A 19,362-nucleotide genomic window follows, 5' to 3' on the forward strand; every position below is an offset into this window, starting at 1 on the left:
GTATGGAAAGGGAGTGGGTGGTGTTCTAAAAAATCTGTCTGTTGCACAAATTTAGTTCTTCTGGCAAGTTCTTGCATTGTATATTTTTGAGAGTCATATACATGTATGTATGTCTTTACTTCTAAATGCACCTCTTGCGGCATTTTGGGTAATCATTTTTTTATTACACATTCTTGGGGGGTGTTCGTAACTCATCATTCTTTTGCCTTTTAAGCCAATCACAATGGAAATATATACATTGGTGGTGTCTTTTGGGGGGAATATCCCTGACAAGAGCTTTAGTTTGCTTATCTTTATTTTGTGGTGTTTGTGAATCATATTTTCTGTTGTCTTTATGAATCATCCCTATCCAATCAAACTTAAACACACTTCAGTTGGTAGACCTATTAAATCAGGGAATTCCCACATTGTACTCTTCGTTGTGAGACCAATCCATGAAAATGTTGCGTTTCCCACTACACTGAAAAATTACAGTTGCTAGGAAGCTGAAATCCTTTCTTAAATACTCTAAATCTTTTTAGCCAAGAATATTGAGATGAATTAATTTGTATGTGACTGCTTTACAGCTGACCAGTTTACAATTGTTTTTTCTTAGATACAGGGTGATGCACATTTTAAAAATAGGTTCTAGGGTTATTATCCTTTGTTTTGTGAAATCAAACTTTCAAATGAAAATAAAAAGGGTTCTCAATTATTTTCTGGGTGGGTCAGGTGAGCAGAGACGATAATGTCTTCTTGCTTGAGAAAACAATTTACTTAATACCCAGTGGAATGTGGATATTTAGTTACAACATTCCAATCACAAACATTCCAAGTACTTTGATATTAATAAGATCAATTGATAATTGATACAGTAAGGGTCAAGTCACACTAACTGATTATTAAATCTCTTCTCACATATATCGAAATTGACAAAAAGCACAAGCACAGTTGATTCAAGCCACAGAAGGAGCCCCCCAAAATGACAATTTGTTCTCTTGGGTAAAATGCTGATGTGGTTTCTTACTCAGTGGTGGCAAACGTAAGAGAAACCCCCCACCCCTCCCCCTTCACGTTTTTGACAAACTTGATTAGAGGAAGCTTGCCAGGATGACTAATGTGCGATGCACTTTACCGGAATGCCAACCCTTCAGGTCTACACTGCCTTGGCAACTTGGCTTGTATACACCCCTCTCACACTCAAAGAAAGGTGTACACCACACACAGGTATACCACACAAAAAAGCTGAATAAAGGTACAGGCCCAACCATCTCAGGAATGAAAAGAAAAAAAGATTGATGGTGACTCTATGGTGACTCGGACAATAGCGCACCCCCCCTCCGTAAAAAAAAAAAGAAGCCAGGGGCTTCTATATAAGCCCTCACAAGCGTTGCAATAATCCAATTCTAGAATGGGCCAGGCTGCCCCATTGGTCTTTGCCTTTATTGGCCAGGCCAACAGACCACTTCCTGTGATTTCTACCAGGCAGAATTTTAAGGGCCACATCTCTTCAATAGTTGGTCCAATTGCCCATTAACCCACAAGAAAAGCAGTTTAGCTCAAGACTTACGGCTTAAGTACACCAGCACACATGCTTTATGAACAATGTAACTGAGTCAGACGTGCCTGAAGATTTTTCAGTCTAAATCTATACTATGAAATAACAAGTGACACAGCCCACGTAACCCAAATGCCAAAGTACACGCATGCTGCAAAAAAAAAACAAAAAAAAAACACCACCACCTATTTATTACCCATCAATACATGCAGTTTCACATTTCAATGACACTCGCCTACTGTGACATACATGTATGCAGTGAACTTTACTGGCCTTACCACCTGAGCAGTAACACAACAAATGACAAGTCACTTGAAACCAACCACCCCCCCTTGAATGACATACATGTACTCAAGATGCACCCAAGGCCCGACATTAAGCAGTGGCATTAAGGTAACCTTATCTTATTCTTCAACTCTTCCAGTTATCTTTGGCCCCTTAAGGATGACACACAGAGTACATGTATCTGTTATCAGTGCATCGCAGGGCACTTTCAACTTGAAATAACACTCTCACGATTCAATTCTTATTTCATCACCATTTTCACGAAGGGGCGAATTTGGCCCAAATACCACCACCTTTGTAAATCTGGTTTTTCGGGGGATTTTTTTGGTTTGGTTTTTTTGGGGTTTTTTTTGCCAAACTAACTGCCCTTTCTCATGCCCACACCGTGGTGAAATTTTTTTGACCAAATCTGTCGGAATCAGCTGAATCACAATGATCTCCATGGGGCAAAATTCAAACGAAATGCATTTTTTGGTTTTCTGGAGGGGGTGAAATGTATACTCCACAGAGATTACATTAATTTAAGAGAAAAAAAACTGTTTGTTCAGACATGGCATCGTTCAATGTATTGAATCAACCATTGCATTTGATCGATACAAATTCTCTGTTTAAAGAAAGTGTCCGACTTCAAACATGATAGTGTATTCTCAAAAGCTTATTTTTACTCAGCAGAGAGATATCTGTCTCTTCGTGAAAAAGGTGACTATTTCTTCACTGTTAATATTTTTTCAAATCTACTTAAAAAATGCCACCCTCACCAAATTCTTCACTACACTTGCTCAACATTAATTTGTCTTTGTCAAAACCCTCTTTTTCTAAAGCTACTGTACCTCTATTGTGTACACTGTACAGGCAGATGTTCGAATTTTTAGCAGTTTCCTTTTTCGTCCTGGATGAGGGGCCAATTGACTTCTAGGCAAACTTCTCCTGAATGTGAAGCCCATTTGACTTGAAGCTGATTTGACATCAAGAAAGGCCCGTGGCCCAATCAGTGGCACTCCGGCAATTGGGCATTTATTTGACTTCAGTGAATTTGCAGCGCAAATATTTGCCAGGAAGTTGGAGATATTCTGTTCATGTTTGCATTCACTCTTAAATGTGAAACAGCGCTGGGATGCTAAGGTTAGCCATAGCAGGCTTGAAGTTCTGCACTGCTGAGTACATACATGAACATGTACATGTACATCATTTGTCACCACAATGAATAAAAATACCTTTGGGCAAAGCACTATTTTCAGTGCGGAAGATTAGCATGTAGCTTGTTGACACCTATGAGGTAATGAACCAAAATGGATCATTGGAAGAACCAGGATACTTCCATTAGAGACGCTGACATCCAAATCATCCACACCAGGGACAGAGTTGACCTCTACGGTCAACTCTGTCACTGACCAAGGTTAAATCCCTACACTGTTACACAGAATACCAAGTGTCAGGACAAGGTTTGTAAACTACCCCTGTTGCTTTATGTGACAAATTGCAGGGGGGGCAGGTTATGGCAGCCAAGCCACTACAATCCATGGCATTCACGTTGATGTTGGGCTGACTCTGAGGACAGACAAACTAGACACACGTGGTGCAAAGCACCTGTGTATGATGTCCTCCCCCCAAAGAACAAGATTTTGAAACAGTCAGGCCAATCATAGAGCAATCTTGTTTAGCTCAACAATACTGCAATAAATTTCAACCCATCGTTTGAAGGGTAATAAATCCTCTGTGTATTAAAATGAACAAGGATTACCTTTTTATGGCCAGGTTCCAATCAGACTAGATGTAAGCTTGTTTCAGACAGAAAAGTACACCAACAGTTTTTTTTAGTTGACCAATTTGAATGTTGAGCACATATACAACAAACCATGCTGAAAGATGGAAAGGCCTAAGCAATACCATACGTGGAGGAAAAAAAATAGGAAATAGGTTCCATTTCCTCTGTTGTTCAAGAGAATGAATCTAATTTCAGTGAAACTGAGGGCGTTGAGTAATTTGAGAAATCGTGACTCCATTAACATGATTGGCTGTGGTTTTTCCCTTGACCTATTCCAGTGATATATATATACAAATAGTGATATGGATGTAAACTGTTCCCCAGACAAAATACAGAAAATGCAAACTCAGGCAAAGGAAGCCATTATAATAAAGACAAACATGTACCAAAAAATATGCATCAGTTTTGGCAAGCTACTTTTCCTTACCAATGCATAGAGTGGACACCTTTTTTTAATTTAATGATCTTGCAGGCAGAAAAAAATTCAACCAATATTGATACTGGTGAATCCATCAAGATTGGAGTTTGCTGGTGCTGAACAAGAGCTTTCTTATACCATAGAGCTACAACCCATGCTTATACTAGCTGCCGGCATCCTGTTGGGTTCAGCTGACTTCACATTTCAGCAGATGTTAGGACGTTAAACTGTGTCTGGTTTAGCACGGGACCCTCCCTCTGAAGAGGTTTAGCAGACCGTTCGCACCCACAGCAACACAAATTGGATTGAGTATAAGAAGACACTGCTTCAGCGTAGCGGTTACACCCAAATTGAATTCAAGCGGCGTTTTTTAAGGTGCGCGTCTGAAAGACTCCGCCGCTTTATATGTAATAGTTTGAGAGCACATGATGAATACATTAGAATAGGCCATTGCACGGTAGAAAACGCGCACTTGATAAATTGAGTATGGAGGGGTAAAGACTAGTCTGTTGAAGAATTAACAGCCATCACTGCGTTGGAACCATGCTCATGCACAGGCGGTATACCTCTTCCACCGAGTGCTGTGGACTGGTCACGATGTGAGCCTGCCTCAAAAAGTATGAAAGCACGCGTGAGCGTGGTGCTGCTGCAGTAATGGTATCTCCTTGGCTAATACAGGTGGGTTAGAGTCTCTGTTGAGACGGGGGCATTTGGTCCAATCAGGGGTGAGATACGAAATATCTACAAAACTGATCGGTGGCTTTGAGGGCCTTCACTAGCAGCATAGGGTCTGCAATACATTTGTGTTTGCCTAAAGGCACTCCTTACATATTACACTGTATGTATACCCATTACTGTGTTCTATATAAACTTTTGTACATGACCACATTTTAATGGTAAACTTGGGATCTTCCAGATTTTGGAGGGATCTGCAAATTTCCCAAAACCAGGAAAATCAGTATAAAAAAATCCTAAAATCAAGAAAATCCTGACAAATCTCACACCTGATTTAGTCTGATGGCCTACTCTGCACGTTGTAGTTCTTTCCACAATCTACATGTATGTTCAAACCGCATGCTCTCGTTCAAGCCCACAATATGGGGAATTGGCGTCTGTGAATGCAACGGTTAATTGAGCCAATGTGGATTCCAATCCACGAATCAAATATTCAGTGTCACGACCAAGTTGAGGTTGCCCAAGGGTGGGCTCGCATTGCAGCAGCAGGGGCAGCTGTCTGACAATTTGCCTGGGGGGAGGGGATACTCCAGAGATGGTTACCCTGGGGTTTAACACTAAACACTCCCGCTAACCTGAAAACAAGACGAATGACTGTGCAGAGTTACCCCTTGCCCCTTGCAGATCTTTTTGAACAAAATCAAACGTCCGGTTATTTGTGAGGATTTTGCTGGTTCGAGGAAGGTAGAGCCAGCTATGGAAGTGTGTCCTTTGATAGCGTGAGTGGGTGCTCAAAAAATGTGCCACCTGCTCGCTGATCAATGCTGAATTTTAATTTTTTGAGAATTCTCGAGGGCAACAAAACAGGCAGGGATAGGGGAGTTAATATGCACATATTTCTGAAATGTTCTGGCTATACCAGTAATTGCTAACCAATAAATCTTTTGGGAGTTTGACGAAGAAATTGGTCCAATGCCCAATTCAGCCAAACGGTAGCAATGAATCAAGCCCCAATAACACAGACAACGGTGAACAGACGAGTCAAATAAACAAATCACAGCAACATGGATTTTAAGAGATGATGAAATACACATTTTACGCCTTGCCGATTTTCCTCAACTCCCCATTACTGCAGAGTGGTGAAACAAAGTTGAACATGTCAGGACCTTTGCAAGGCTAATTTTTTTCCGTTTTTCTTTTTCTGGACAGATGAATTGAAATCTACAAATGAGTCAATTACACCCACATTTTGTCCACTAAATCAGACAATACATGAGCATCAAACCTGCCGTCAAATAAACCTCACCCATCAGGAAACACCCCCCCTCATCCTGTCGCACAAAGTACACATAAGCCTCAATGGTAAACTAATTACATTATGAACAAATATCGTAAACCAGAGTTAGCGAAGTCGCTCATGCATAACTACTTAAGCACAATTCCCCTGTGCATACATGTACATGTATGTACACATGTACCGATTCATGAGTCTGACTGATGCTTTCATACACAATGCCAAACCAAACAAATGATGAATCAGTTCATATACATTAAATCACAAATTCACCTTCCAATCTAAATCATAACCCTCATTTCTTTGCTAATTCTAACAAAAACACAGAACTATTCACAGATGAGTACGCCTAATGATCTGCAGATGGTCTTTACAGTTGTCAAAGAACACAACTGACCCCCAACCAATTTTCCCACTCCTGTTTATTTGATTTGTGATTGAGGATCTGCAATTGATTTCTCTTTGTGCACGTTTCAGCTCTCAGTATAATAGATTTATTGAAACAGAAATTACCAATAGATGCAATGGTCGACTAGATAATGAAGGCAGCAAAGGTCAATGCATTCAGCACTACTGTATCTCTGATATCATTAAAATGTAGTCCAAAGGATAACAAACCAGTATCAACATCAATGAATGAACAAAGTGAACTTGAAATTGATTTCAAATTAACTACTGGAAATGGAATTTAATGTTTAAAATGACTGTTTCCTTTTTGCCCTTTTTTTTTTAACTGTGGGAAGAATTTAATGTCAAACTTCAGTCAGTAAGTTTAAAAATTACACCAACCAGACAATGCGTAATCTGGCACTTTCAAACCACAGGAATTCCATCAATAAGCCTACTCATTTCTTTCCAAATGTCATATGAAACAGGTGTATTTGTAGCTACATGTACGAGTAGTTAGCTAGTTATTTTTAGTTCTTTAAGTGGGATATTTGAGGTTTTCAAATTGATTTAGTGAAACTGTCGGTAATCTGGCAGGTATAGTGCTTCTTTCCTCTCTTTTCAGCTGTTTTGATTCCCAGTTTAGTGTACATGTGGATTGGGTTTTCAGTCCCTAATTAATTCTGTGGGTTTTATCCAGACCATTCTTCTGGGGTCTTCCTCCCAACTCTAAAGAGGAACTGCTTCTCATTGTCTCCTCTCTACAGATGTGGGTCGTTTGGCGGCTGCCTGAGGCACATTTGTATGCCTGCGGCTCAACCACATTATAGTTTAATGTCTTCATTATACAATGCATGCGAACATAACTGTATGAAATTTGCACTTTATGGATGAAAAAATTATTGCTGGAAAGAGTTCCATGCACAGACATCACTTGACAAACAAACTCTACTAGACTAAATTTTTGAAAGCATTTCTAAGTAAATGCTTTGAAATTTTCCCATATAAATTTGACCTCTTTAGGACATGCTCACTTCCTGATGGCTGACATGCCACTGTAAGGAAAAATGAGTGTCCGCATATGGAACTCTTCCCTCAGAACAGTCAGTAACAAATGGATATCTATGACCTTGTTTCACTTCAAAAAAGTAAGCGTAGGATTAGTTTCAAATAATAATGTAAAGAAATGAACGAAAACAATTCAAAATTGCCAAGAGGGATTCAAAGTAGTGTATACTGAATGAGTAATATGTACCGTACCACTAAGAAGGCGAAAATTGCTAATGCAATCTGAAACCTGACACAGATTGGCACAATATCTAATGTATAGGCACATATTGAACACTGCCGTCCGTAACTACAAAATCTGCAAATCATGTTAGAGCTTCTGTAACTTAAGCCACTATGAAAAATACGGTCACAAAATCAGGAAATACAGCCTGTTATATTACGTGTTTCCACTCGACATGCTGGAGTTTACTTACAACACAATGTAGGCCGCAGTGCAACACGCAACTCTGTGCTGGTTGGTATGCCGTAGGTTACAAAGGAGGCCTAATGGCCAAAACATGAAAATGGTTCAATATCTTGATGTTCATTACCTTTAGCACCCTGTTCCTATAATAAGGAAACAAAGTCTAACTTTTCGAAAAAACTTACCTAGACAAGTTGGCGGTGATGTCCTCTTTCATATTCGAAAGAAAAGAGGGCTCGGCTTTGGTTTTTGAGGGAAATTATTGGGTAAAACGGTAGCGTAAATGACACAACGAAGAGCTGAGAACGAAGACGAGTTTGTGAATGTAGTCTGGTGCCTTGACCTGGATGAAGTTTTTTGTACAATTTAGTAAATCCACAATGGCTGGATCTGGTAACCAGATGTGAAACAAAATGCCATCATGCAGTCGTCTTTCCCCGAACTCGGATTAAAAAATTCTGGTTTTCTTGCTTAAATGTTGCCAAATTCACCTAAACTAGGGTTACAGGGATTAAGGAACGGATCTTCAAGGTCTGAAAGTCAGTTGGTTTGAAAAGTGGACTTTGTTTCCTTTAACGGCATTATTATAGGAACACGGCGCTAATTGTAATGAACCCCAATATCTTTAGGGCACTGACCATTCGGTTTAGCTGGGGTTACAGACCAAGCGCAATGGTTTTCGTCCCTAAATCTGGTGTAAAGTTTAGGACAATGTGAACAAAATTAGTGAGGGGACTTAGCAAGGCCTAGGCCTACCTCCATCGCATCCAGTGTCGGGAAGCTGGAAATTGCAAAGCCATCAATTATATCCTCGTCATTGGAGCTAGACCGTGAGCTCTTTCTCTTCTTGGGCCGATGCCTTGTCCTCTCCCTAGGCCCCCGAGGGGGTGGGGGTCCATCGTCGTCGTCATCCCCACTGCCCCCATTATCCTGCGATTTATTCTCCCCGTTCTGGAGCATTTGCATTTGTTGTCTCTGCTTCAGCTCCTGCGCCCGTTCGCGCCGGCGATTCCGCTGCGAGCGCTTCTTCTGCTCGTTCTCCATGCCCGAGTCCGTGCTGTGTGGAAGCCCTGAGAATCACCCACGCCTCCTGTGGGGGAATTCCGGGAATTCGGGACGCCAAAATGGTTGAAAATCTGGCAGATTTCGCAGTGTTTTGGGGTCTAAACTCAACAGCAGATTCCAATAGGAAAACACTCCTTCCCTTTCATGAGTTGGTGTCCCACTTAAGTTCCATTTTGCATGGAGAAGCCGGGTACCAGCCGACTATTTTTTTCCTGTGCAGATATGACCGCGATAGATGCATGGGGGCGCCCTTTCAACAGCGATAGAATTTTCGTCTGCGCTTCCGCCAAGAAAGTAGTTCATTATGAGCTTTCTTACTTCATCAGGTAACGACCTTTAAGTATACCCTTATCCTCCTTTGTAAGCACACTGTAATGAGAGTTTCCTCAGCGATCACGTCTTTACTTTTAACTTTTCGCGAGTATCTTTCGACATGTTATTCAATTTTTTACAAAACTGGAGAAAAATCGAAATTTTTAGACCTTCTTGTTAAGTAAAAATTAATCAAAAACGTTCTTTAGACGGTCATTACTATTCATTAAAATAGGTACGGAATTTTTTGTTAAACAACGAAAACGATCAGATAGATAAAAGCTGTTCTGCAAACTGTGTAAACTGCCTTGTCATCAGTACTCTGTCGGCCGGGAAATTATGCCAGTTTTCCTGGCTACTTCCGACAGTGGTAATTTACAACACTGTGATGTCATAGATGACGGAGCATCTTGGTGATTTTAGTAGACCTACGTATTGTCAAATACATCAAGTTTATTCAGAGAAACTTGTGGTGAATCAAAGAAGAAAAATATGTTTTAAACTCTGGAATTTATTTACAAGATTCATGTAGGTAACAGTGAACAGAAAAAAATTGGTATACAGCCAACTGAAGGGTTGGAAGACAGCAGAAGATTATCGGAAATAACGAAAGAAAAATCCCAGTTTCGTTCAGTGGACCCGTGACATAGAGAAGCGGTCCAGACAAGACCCGACCTTGACCTTGGAAGTGCATGGGTCAACTAAGACAAGACGTTTTGCATCGTCATGAATGAATGGACCATAGGCTAGACCCTGATGAGAGAAAAAAATCGAAACGAATTATAAAACGCATCAAAAAAACAACGGGACATGTTCTAATCCATGATGCGCAGTAAATGGAACGTTCTATTCGGGGCCTACTGCGGTGTTGCGCAAAAGAGTAATGAATGCGTTTTCCTTGGATGAAAAGAATAATTTCATTTGGTGACTCCGTACCACTTCATAACTTAGTGGAACATCCCATCCATCACCACACAAAATGCAACCACCTAATTCACGAACAGTCAATTTAGTCGTGTAACACCACCCGGAATATTAGGCCTACCGTGCGGTGTGATCATGGGGTGACGTGACGACAGTTCAGTTTGACTTACTCACCGACTCATTCTTTTTTTCTCACGAACGATGTTCATGAATAGTCATACTTGTATTATCAAAACTAGCTTGAACACAAAATGAGGCTCAGCAACGTGAACAGACAAAATACTGAATGCAAGAGTTCATTTAATAAACTACAGTCTCCTGGTACATCTTCTGGTTGGAGAAAGCGCCGGCACTCAATATTTATATTCTATGTTAAAACACTGTTTCAAAATAACAGCTGCCGGCGTTCACGCGTATAACCAATATGGCCGATTCACACACTGGAACTGATAACTCAGTCATCTGTCATTTTATTGTCCAATGATAGCCAGTCAGTATTCAACACGGGTAGTCAAGGATTTTTCTTTTTCCACACGGGTAATTGTGCAGGGCCCCGAGCTTTAATAACAACGTGTGATATTGCTTCGGGCCACAAGAAATTAGATCATTATTTTTGCAGCGTGTTGGACATCGCTGTCAATTTGGAGGGTATTTTTGTCCATTTGCAGCGCCAGACAATGTTCTCAACAACGAGTATCCTTTTGTTCGTCATGGTACCGACAGTTTTCAAAGCAAGGTACGGATCATTATCGCCAGGACATGGCTATCAAGATAGTCTGATTATCAGACGCACCGTACCGAGTTTCCTTCGGGGTGTCAAACTTTGGGAATTTTATGACTAAAAATTTATGTGTTACAAATTTGAATCTTACAACAAAACCAGTCGTGACGTTTTTGCTCGTGCTTAAATCATCAACCAAAAAATTACTGTCTCAGCAAAATCGTGAAAATCATAACTGGACGGGGCGTTGAACGATTTTGTATTTCTCGTGAAATGCACGTCCAATATTCTTTTCACGATCTAGTTGTCAGCTTTTCTGAATAACACAGCGGTGGCAAAGAATACGTATCCAGAGATCGCAAACTGTTTGATGTCTCAAAAGATTGTATTCTAAAAATTGCGGGGAACCCATCAGACGTTTGGAATCACATGCTGAAATCAAAATGTCAAGTAAATTCGTTGATAAAAGCAGAGTTGTCCCTGAGGATTTCGGGTAATGATCTTTGATGTACAGCTCTTATATACCTAACCAAGTTTTCAGGATGGCATTAACAGGACATTTGAGGGGTGGATTTCGCCAGTTGGTTAGGCGTGCCGACAAGATAGTCCTTCCGAATATGCACGCAAGAATAACGGCAGTTCATTTATTTTGAATTAGGTGAATTTCGCTCGCACCTCAACATAGGCCAAGCGTATAGCTTGATACAAACACATGTAAATCGCTCAATATCAAGCCTACATCCAATCAGTATTCGCAGCTGACGTCTAAATAATAAATGATTACTGCACGTTTTATCCAGTTATCTTGCCAGTTGCATGTCACAGGGGCGCCGAGTCGAAGTACAGAATGTTGTTTGTGGTGGACCGTACGCCACTGGGCCCAGGGAGTTGTTTTTGATTCCGCTCGAAACGGATTCGAGGTTCGACAAGTGTGTCTCGATATTTAATTTCGTTCATGTTGACACAATCTTATAGGTCTTTGCATAGGGTATACTTGCCTCCGATGCTGGGGGGGGGGGGGGTCAATGCGTCAAATACCAAACAACTACATATGCCGTGTCCTACTTTTCGAAACCACAGGACATCGAAAGTAGGCCTAAAAAATCAGCTGGCATGTTTTTATCGCGCGCGCTTAGGTTAGTCATTTGTTATACGTAGCAATGACAGATGTAAGTTTACAGCGCCGACATCTGTATGAAAACAATTTCTGTGGAAGTAAATTATGGAAGCACTTTGTGCAGTGACCGGTATTTTCCCATTTATAGTTTCGTAGCATCTCGCCCCTGGTCAACAAAACTTGACCGGAAATTGAAACGAATCCGAAGTCGAGTCCGCGTATAAGGAAAAATTACAAACCAAAGGTTGACCATTTTGCCGGATGACTTCCACATTTCTGTAAATTACATAAATCTCTTTTTTTTTTCAAATTAGAAGAGTTGGAAAACGTTACAAAGAGGTCATGTACACTTTCAGAAAATTGCCTTTGCTCTAAATGATACTGCTTGAAATAGACATAATAAATTTCCATTCGACATCTTTTTTTTTCTTCCGTACAATCCAATTAATATTAATTTCCGTGTGGTAACATTCACGTTTTCACATACACAGAGTAAAAGCTAAATGTTCATTAACTGTATATGCCCCCGAAAGAGAAAGGCTTCTTTTTAGTTTCAATGTTTTACCGAGTAAAAAAAATTAAAATCAAAACAACCCCAAAAAACAAACACCAAGAAAAAAAAGAGGACATAACAAAACCCCAAACAAACAAAACAATCAAACAAAAACAAATATACAGAATTAAAAAAAAAAAAAAGAATCGACACAATCATCCCCAACAGTCAAGAAGACATTCACTGTTTGGCAGTAACTCGCACGATAGCGAGAGAGGAATTTAGAAGGTGGATTTCCAGACGTAATTTATTTAATAACGAGCGATTACCGACTTCCGACGAGCTGGCGCAAAATGTTCGCCAGCAGTTATGCGTAACACATTAACGACTAAACGGTAATAGCACTGCCATAGGAGATAATTGCAGATATCCTTTGTTTTGAGAATTGCCTTACATGTAGGCCTAACCCGAGGCTGAGAATAACGCTACGTTCCGGGGCTTTCGCATTATTTCGGGAGGAAAGGGCAGGATTAGTCCCCCTTCCCACAAATTGTCCTCTCGATATAAAAAAGCTGCATGGTTGATTGCCCAAGTTGGCATCAAATCACCGAATGCTCTCGTACAAAACTCTCAACTAAACATCTGAAATGTCGTTCCACCATGCATGAAATTGGAAATGTCAAATGTATTTCGTCCTTTGTGTTATATTGTGCTCTGGTCCACAAATAGAGGGAATCGCTTTCCCGTCCCCCGAAAAATGTACGGCCCATCAACATTAATTACCTCTACCAAAACCACAGGGCACACGGTTACCTTCTAGAGTTTAGAAGTTGTGCGTGGGGGTTGATGTAGTTTCACTGCCCAGTTGTAATTTCACGCTACAACTTCACACTTCAGAGTGAAATTTTACAAGCAGGAAGCTTCGATAGTTACTGAAATCAGGGTTGTGGAATATTAGTTTCTTATTTGCCGTTTATACTTCGTCGGTAAGGAACCTAGTCTGCCACAGTTCGTGGTCTTTTTTTTTTAACTGAGGCGCATGTTTCTGAAGGGTAAAAAGACTGGAATTTCTGATAATCATTGGGAAATGTTCGGTAAAGTTTCACATCTTCACCCCCCCACATAATTTTGATCTTATTTTACAGAAACGTGGGACTGTGGTCCAGTTATACCATTCAGGGCCTGTTGGCCGACCAGCTGTCCGTTTTGGACTACGTGCGGGGAATTCCAGCGGAACGAGGCCGCCAACTCCCAGGGTGCTGACCTGGCGGCAGGACCCATGGAGGGACACAGACGGGCCCCGCCTAACTCTGCCGCGGCCACTGGCATCTGCTCAGTCGGCCATGTCCCTCTTGCGGTTGTAATTGTAGCTGGCCTGGGCCTACTTAGGTCTTGAATTTTAATCACTGCAACAGGCCGAGCTTAAAATCCAAGTTTACTCTTTTTTTTGTGTATTTTTTGGGAGGGCTTTAAAATTTATAATTTATTTGAAAATACATTATTTCATTTTTGAAATACAATTCAAAGGGTAGTTGGGACATGTAAGCTAATTATAAACAAAAAACAACCCCCCTCCACCAAATAAACATAAAACAAAAGAAAACAAAAACCAACAACTGAAACTTAAGTGTTTTGTTGTTACTCCAACACGGTCCTTTCTTTCAGCCATGTATACATGTACATGTATGTGAAACGAATCAACCACACAACAAGGTGTACAAAGGAAAAATCTGGATTTTTAAATCACGGTTGGTGATTTGTTCTCATTGAAGAAAAAAAAGTTACAGGCAGACATGCTCCATGATATGAACACGTCATTTTAAACTAGTTTTGGAAAACTTAGGCATGGTACGGTTTTCCATTCTGGTAGGGCTCAAGCACCAAAACTTTTTTTGGCCAGTCCTTCGGACAACAGAGAAATTATCTCGTCCTTGGAGTCTGTAGACTGACCGCTAAAACATTACGTAGCATGTTTTTGCTTTTTTTTCCCCAAGGTGTGAGATTTAGAGAAATTCATGACATACCCAGTGGAGGGGTTATACAGATAACAATAAAATAATGTGACTCTTCAGAGCTTTGAAAAGCTAACAAGAGACAAGTTTTCTTGCCAAAGGCTACGATGAAGTGAATCTCCGACTTGGGGTTTCTGGCAAAAAAAGGAGCAACGTCTGAATGATTAAAACTCTGAAAAACCCAGAACTTTGGGCATCAAAAGTCCTGAAATCCAGCAATATCCTGAGAAATCACGCCCCTTTTTTCAAAGTTCTGCTGGTTTACCATTGATGAGCTCAAGTTTTATCCTGGATTTACGACAAGTAGTTACTGGGGGCACTGAGAATGCTGAGTAATTCCCCCAAAGAGCAGAACCCCCAAAGAGCAAGTGTCAAATGAAAATTCAGATAGGGTGAGGTTGAGAGACCCCATCAAAAGGAAATTCTGAACCCCCAAAATAAATGCCTTAAAAACCATAGAATCAGGAAGGGTAATGACGTTAAGTGAAATACCTGCAAGCGCGATAGCATATTATCCCACAACAATTATACTGCATTTTTATGTTATATGATTGGCCCAATTACAATAAAAAATTATCATAGAAACAACTGAATTGTGGCATTCTTTCACCTAACTATCGACTGGTTTTGACCTTTTGCTCTTCTTGTTCCGTTTGTGCTTTTTCCGTTTGTTTCTCTTCCCGGAACCTCGTGTGTCAGCAGGTCTAAAAAAGGAAATTGAAAAAAACAAAGTCATGATGGACTGGAAACAGTATTTCAGCACAGATTTGGGAACAAGACAGTGAACTAAAAACACTTTAACAGTTTGGAGGCAAACTGTGATTCATGTAGTTTTTTTGGGTGGGCGAGGCAGAACTGTTTGAGGAAATATCTCCGAAGTCGGACATGCCTGAAGCATTCCTCTGAGAATCCTGTCCGATTTATTTGGGAATCGTGTGCTGTTCCAGCTGGAACCATGTGGAAACATTTGCCTTCGTGCAACATACTAAATTGGAAACAGGGCCCCCTTCTGCCTGAGAACCAGGCTGGGAGACATTAACTGTTCCCAATTCGGGACTTGATGTGTTCCAAATTTGGCAATGACATGACATGAATCGTTCATGTGGCACCTTCTGTTATCAACAGACAAGGAACAGGCTTTTAAAGCTAGAAAAATCATGGCTCTACCTTATCCACTTTCTGCTGGATGGAATTTGCATATCTGGGACAAGTTCCCGGGTGATTTTCAAGATTTTCTGCTTTCAAAATTTTTCAAAAATCATAACTTCATTCACTGTATGTTTACACCCACACGAATGACTGTCTGGTGGCTTCTCTAATCTGACAGGCAACCTCCACTGACACCCGAGCATTGCAGCCAGGCCTGCCACCCAATAAAGAGAGCCCAGATTTTGTGGTGTTAGGTAATTTCCTTTGTTCCCAAAACTGGCCTCGTGGCTACTCTCATTTGACAGGCAACCTCCTGAATGGCAGTGGTGTCTTTTCAAATGCAGCCAGATGAGTGCACAGCGGTACTGCAATGCTCATTACTTTTGTCCCCGCTGATAATCTGCGGGTGCTGAATGTCGCAAACAGTGGTATACTATTTCAAAACAGTGACGGATTATCTCCGCTAATATCAGCCAAAAAATGATGGCAATTCCCAGCAGCTCGGTCTTTTGTTCCGAGTATGGTCTTTTGTTACAAGGCCCAGCTCCTTTGTCTGATTTCAGGTACCCCTGGCTAACAAACTCAAGGTCTCCGGTACCAGGAACCCTGGCATCGAGCCATTAAGTAGTTTTCTGGGTTCTCTGGGCGTAATAATCGGGGGCAAGGCACCTGTGGTTTAACGTTCCATCCCAAGGATGGAATTCTTACACCAGCCGCACAATGATTTTCAAAGGGGGCATTTGTTAGACAATCAGGCTTCAAGGATCTCTCAAAAGAGTGTATATGGTGGGGGGGGGGCTATTGGCCAATGGGCCCCCCCCGGCACCCTCCTTCCGCCACTGCCACTGGATTCTTATGGACAATAGGGGGTCTTTTGTGCCCTGTAAGTAATGGAAATTCGTGCATGGCGACTGAAGGTGGGGATGGGGGTATGACCCAAATCCTACAATTGTATGGCCATAGAAATCTGAGGTGGGGGTGAGGGGTGCAGGGTTTTAAATTCTGGGGGCATGGGGGTAGCCCCCGCAATTTTGAATGGGGGGGTGGTCTACTGGATCAATCTCCTACTTTTTTTGTGGCAAGCAGAAAGACAGGCTAGATTTTGAGGTATTTTTAAACCTTCCCAACAACCAAAATGCATCCAATAGCACTGAAAAGGAGAGAAAAAGTACACATTTTTAAAATATGCCATTTCGATGAAAGGCTGAGATTATACATAAAATGTACTTTTGTATTGTTAGAATCATGTGGGGTCCACCAACACCCACCCCCGCCCCCTCTTACTAATGTCAATGGCTGGGCAAGTTTTACATCATTCCCCAGACCTCCCAGTCCCTGGAACAAATATATGCCACTTGCGGAGGGCGGTGGACACGGCATGGCACGAGGGGAGGTGTTACCAAGAAGATACATCTTTGTCACTGTTGCATGATTATGAGTTTTTTAAGCTTTAAACAGTGCACTTCAAGATTTATACTGTCTGTTCTCCATTTCTGTCAGTGCTACTTAATATCGGCTTGCCTGTTGGAAGGGTGGAAAAATCACCTCGCATCACCATTTTTTTGTTTCTCACCAAGAAAAAAAAAAAGCAGGAGGAGATCAAATGTCCCATCCCCCTGGTCAAATGGGGGGAGATATATGGGGATATATCCTTTCCTGTCCCCTGGCATCAGTACACATCAGTCCTGGAATCTAACTAGCAATAATGCATTACGTTTTCACATTCAGGTATAGAGGCTTTTCATGTGATGTCACTTGATGGGCAAATGCAGTTCAGGAAATGTTTCAAGTCCGCGGCACCGCATGCATTTTTGAACACGCATCTTTCTTTTGGTAATTTCACGTATGGCAGAATGCTGAAAGACTTTGGAAGCGTGCAGATTGAACGCTGACCCTCAAAAATCATGTGACTGAAGAGTTTCTATATTCCCGCGCCTCAACACAGCCCCGACGCCAATCTGTCGCACGCTCTTTGAACGGCCAACTGTCTCAAATTTGCGATGCGTTGATTAGCTGTATTGGCATTACCTGTTGCTAAACGCCTTGAGGACGCTCCTGACCGCCGAGGTGAGCTCACCCGATCGGCTGACTTCCACCTTCTTCTGAAGTTCCTCTAGCCTTGACTCCATCTTGGAGAAATTAGGGAGCTGCAGGGGTGGGCAGGGACGGGAGAATTCGATTGGACGCTTTATTGCTAAGCTTTGTGCACGCACCCATTAGCCTTACAAGCCGAAGCGCATGTGAAATGGTTCGTCTTGTTCAGCCCCTGAAGCCTTGAATGTAACTGGGACAGAGAACCTTTTACTTAACTCCCTGACACTTCTGCAAGGAACAGTCCCAGAAACTCTTTAATTTTCCACCATATTGGAAATCAAAGGCACTTTTCTGTGCAAAGACCTTCAAGAAGTAACAACGGTTGGACTACCTTTTTTAAACACAACCCACTCCTACAACCTACAGTTAAACATGACAAATAGTGCCAGTGGAAAACTATAAACTGTCATGGAAAGACAACTGATAATCACTTATAATAGGACTTGGAGATGTGCTTGGACTAATCTGAACCTATATACACGAAGTCGGGGACTATGTGAGGCCGATCAAAAAATGGCGGTGGCCCTCCTGGAAGTGCTGAGCCCCCTTCTCTGAAGGCTACCCAATGACATCAGGGAAGCCTGTTTCAGATGTTAACAGCAAGTGGAAGTTCCTGTCATAATCCAACAGGCTCTGGGCTCTTCTACTGTTTGGTGGATTTGGTGGATTTGACAAAAATCTTTAAAAAACGGGAACTGGACCACTAACGAACCAGAACTGATAGCTGCAGCGGGCTGCATTCCACCCTGTCCGATTCATTCTCGTGTAGCATCTACTATGACATTTAAGGGCCAAATATTTGGGGGCTCAGGTGCATGGGCATCACCAGATTGTGTCCAGGGAGTGGCAACCACTTTTTCAGGGGGGGGACGCAAAGCACTCTTCAGATAAAAAGATAAACAATTAGCAAGTGGAATGGATTAATTTTGAGGGTTTCTTTCTGAAGGAATTTGGTGATTTATTCTCTTTTATCTTAGTTTTTTTCATATCTATCGGTTTTGTTCCTTTTTATTTTTCAAATCTTCCTTGTGAGGACCATGCCAAGGTGCTATGCTCCAGATATCTCCAACAGGAATAGACTGATTTGAATTAACAAACAACAAATAACTTCCCGAAAACAAATATGGATTAGCCAAAATGTGTAAACAAAAATTTCAGTTCTTATTGTAGAAGAATAGGTAAATATTTTCAGATATCACAAGGTTCGTGAAGCTACATCGCGTATATCGGAACATGTTGAGCTTTTCAACTGATGCCGCCATTGGGGTCTGGTTACCTTATTCACGCAGTGACAAGCATTGGCAAACTCCCGCAGAAGAATCAGCAACTGAAGAAGAAACTTGGGTTTGATGACTTGCTCTCCGTCCAACATGCTCTGCAACACCTGTACATTGAAAACCGTAAATCACACAGTCTCATGTACATCTTTGCAAATTTACTTTTTACTGTTGACTTTAGAACCACTTTTTGTGGATTGGGAAGATTTAGGTACATTCCATCATCTGGAATAAAAAGCACTAGTCTTACCTCAAGGCCACGGAGAACCACAATTACACAGTCACACATGTATTTTTGCAAATTTACTCTTTTACTGTTGACGTTAGAACCACTTTTTGTGGGGGGCCTTGGGATTCATTTCA

The 19,362-nt window shown here is 41.4% G+C and overlaps 2 protein-coding genes across 5 annotated transcripts in view; both read right to left on the reverse strand.

The window, feature by feature from the left end:
* Positions 1–9,033, reverse strand: part of LOC110986281 (uncharacterized) — a 191,933-nt gene extending 182,900 nt beyond the window's left edge. For all 4 annotated transcript variants that reach the window (XM_087141348.1, XM_087141349.1, XM_087141350.1 and 1 more), the window contains exon 1: positions 8,592–9,033. In XM_087141348.1, the coding sequence (XP_086997474.1) occupies positions 8,592–8,879 (288 nt within the window). In that variant the 5' untranslated portion in view covers positions 8,880–9,033. The remainder of the gene's footprint in view (positions 1–8,591) is intronic.
* A 1,383-nt stretch (positions 9,034–10,416) lies between these two features.
* LOC147798076 (myb-binding protein 1A-like protein) overlaps positions 10,417–19,362 on the reverse strand; it is a 31,781-nt gene continuing 22,835 nt past the window's right edge. Inside the window, exons 33-35 of the mRNA XM_087141505.1 lie at positions 18,999–19,106; positions 17,657–17,775; positions 10,417–15,183 (exon numbers count right to left, since the gene is read on the reverse strand). Coding sequence (XP_086997631.1) covers positions 15,090–15,183; positions 17,657–17,775; positions 18,999–19,106 — 321 coding nt within the window. The 3' untranslated portion in view covers positions 10,417–15,089. The remainder of the gene's footprint in view (positions 15,184–17,656; positions 17,776–18,998; positions 19,107–19,362) is intronic.

This window comes from Acanthaster planci, linkage group LG09, assembly GCF_054643075.1.
Source record: "Acanthaster planci isolate LZ-2023a linkage group LG09, COTS_SCS, whole genome shotgun sequence".
In the NCBI taxonomy this organism is placed as follows: Eukaryota; Metazoa; Echinodermata; class Asteroidea; order Valvatida; family Acanthasteridae; genus Acanthaster; species Acanthaster planci.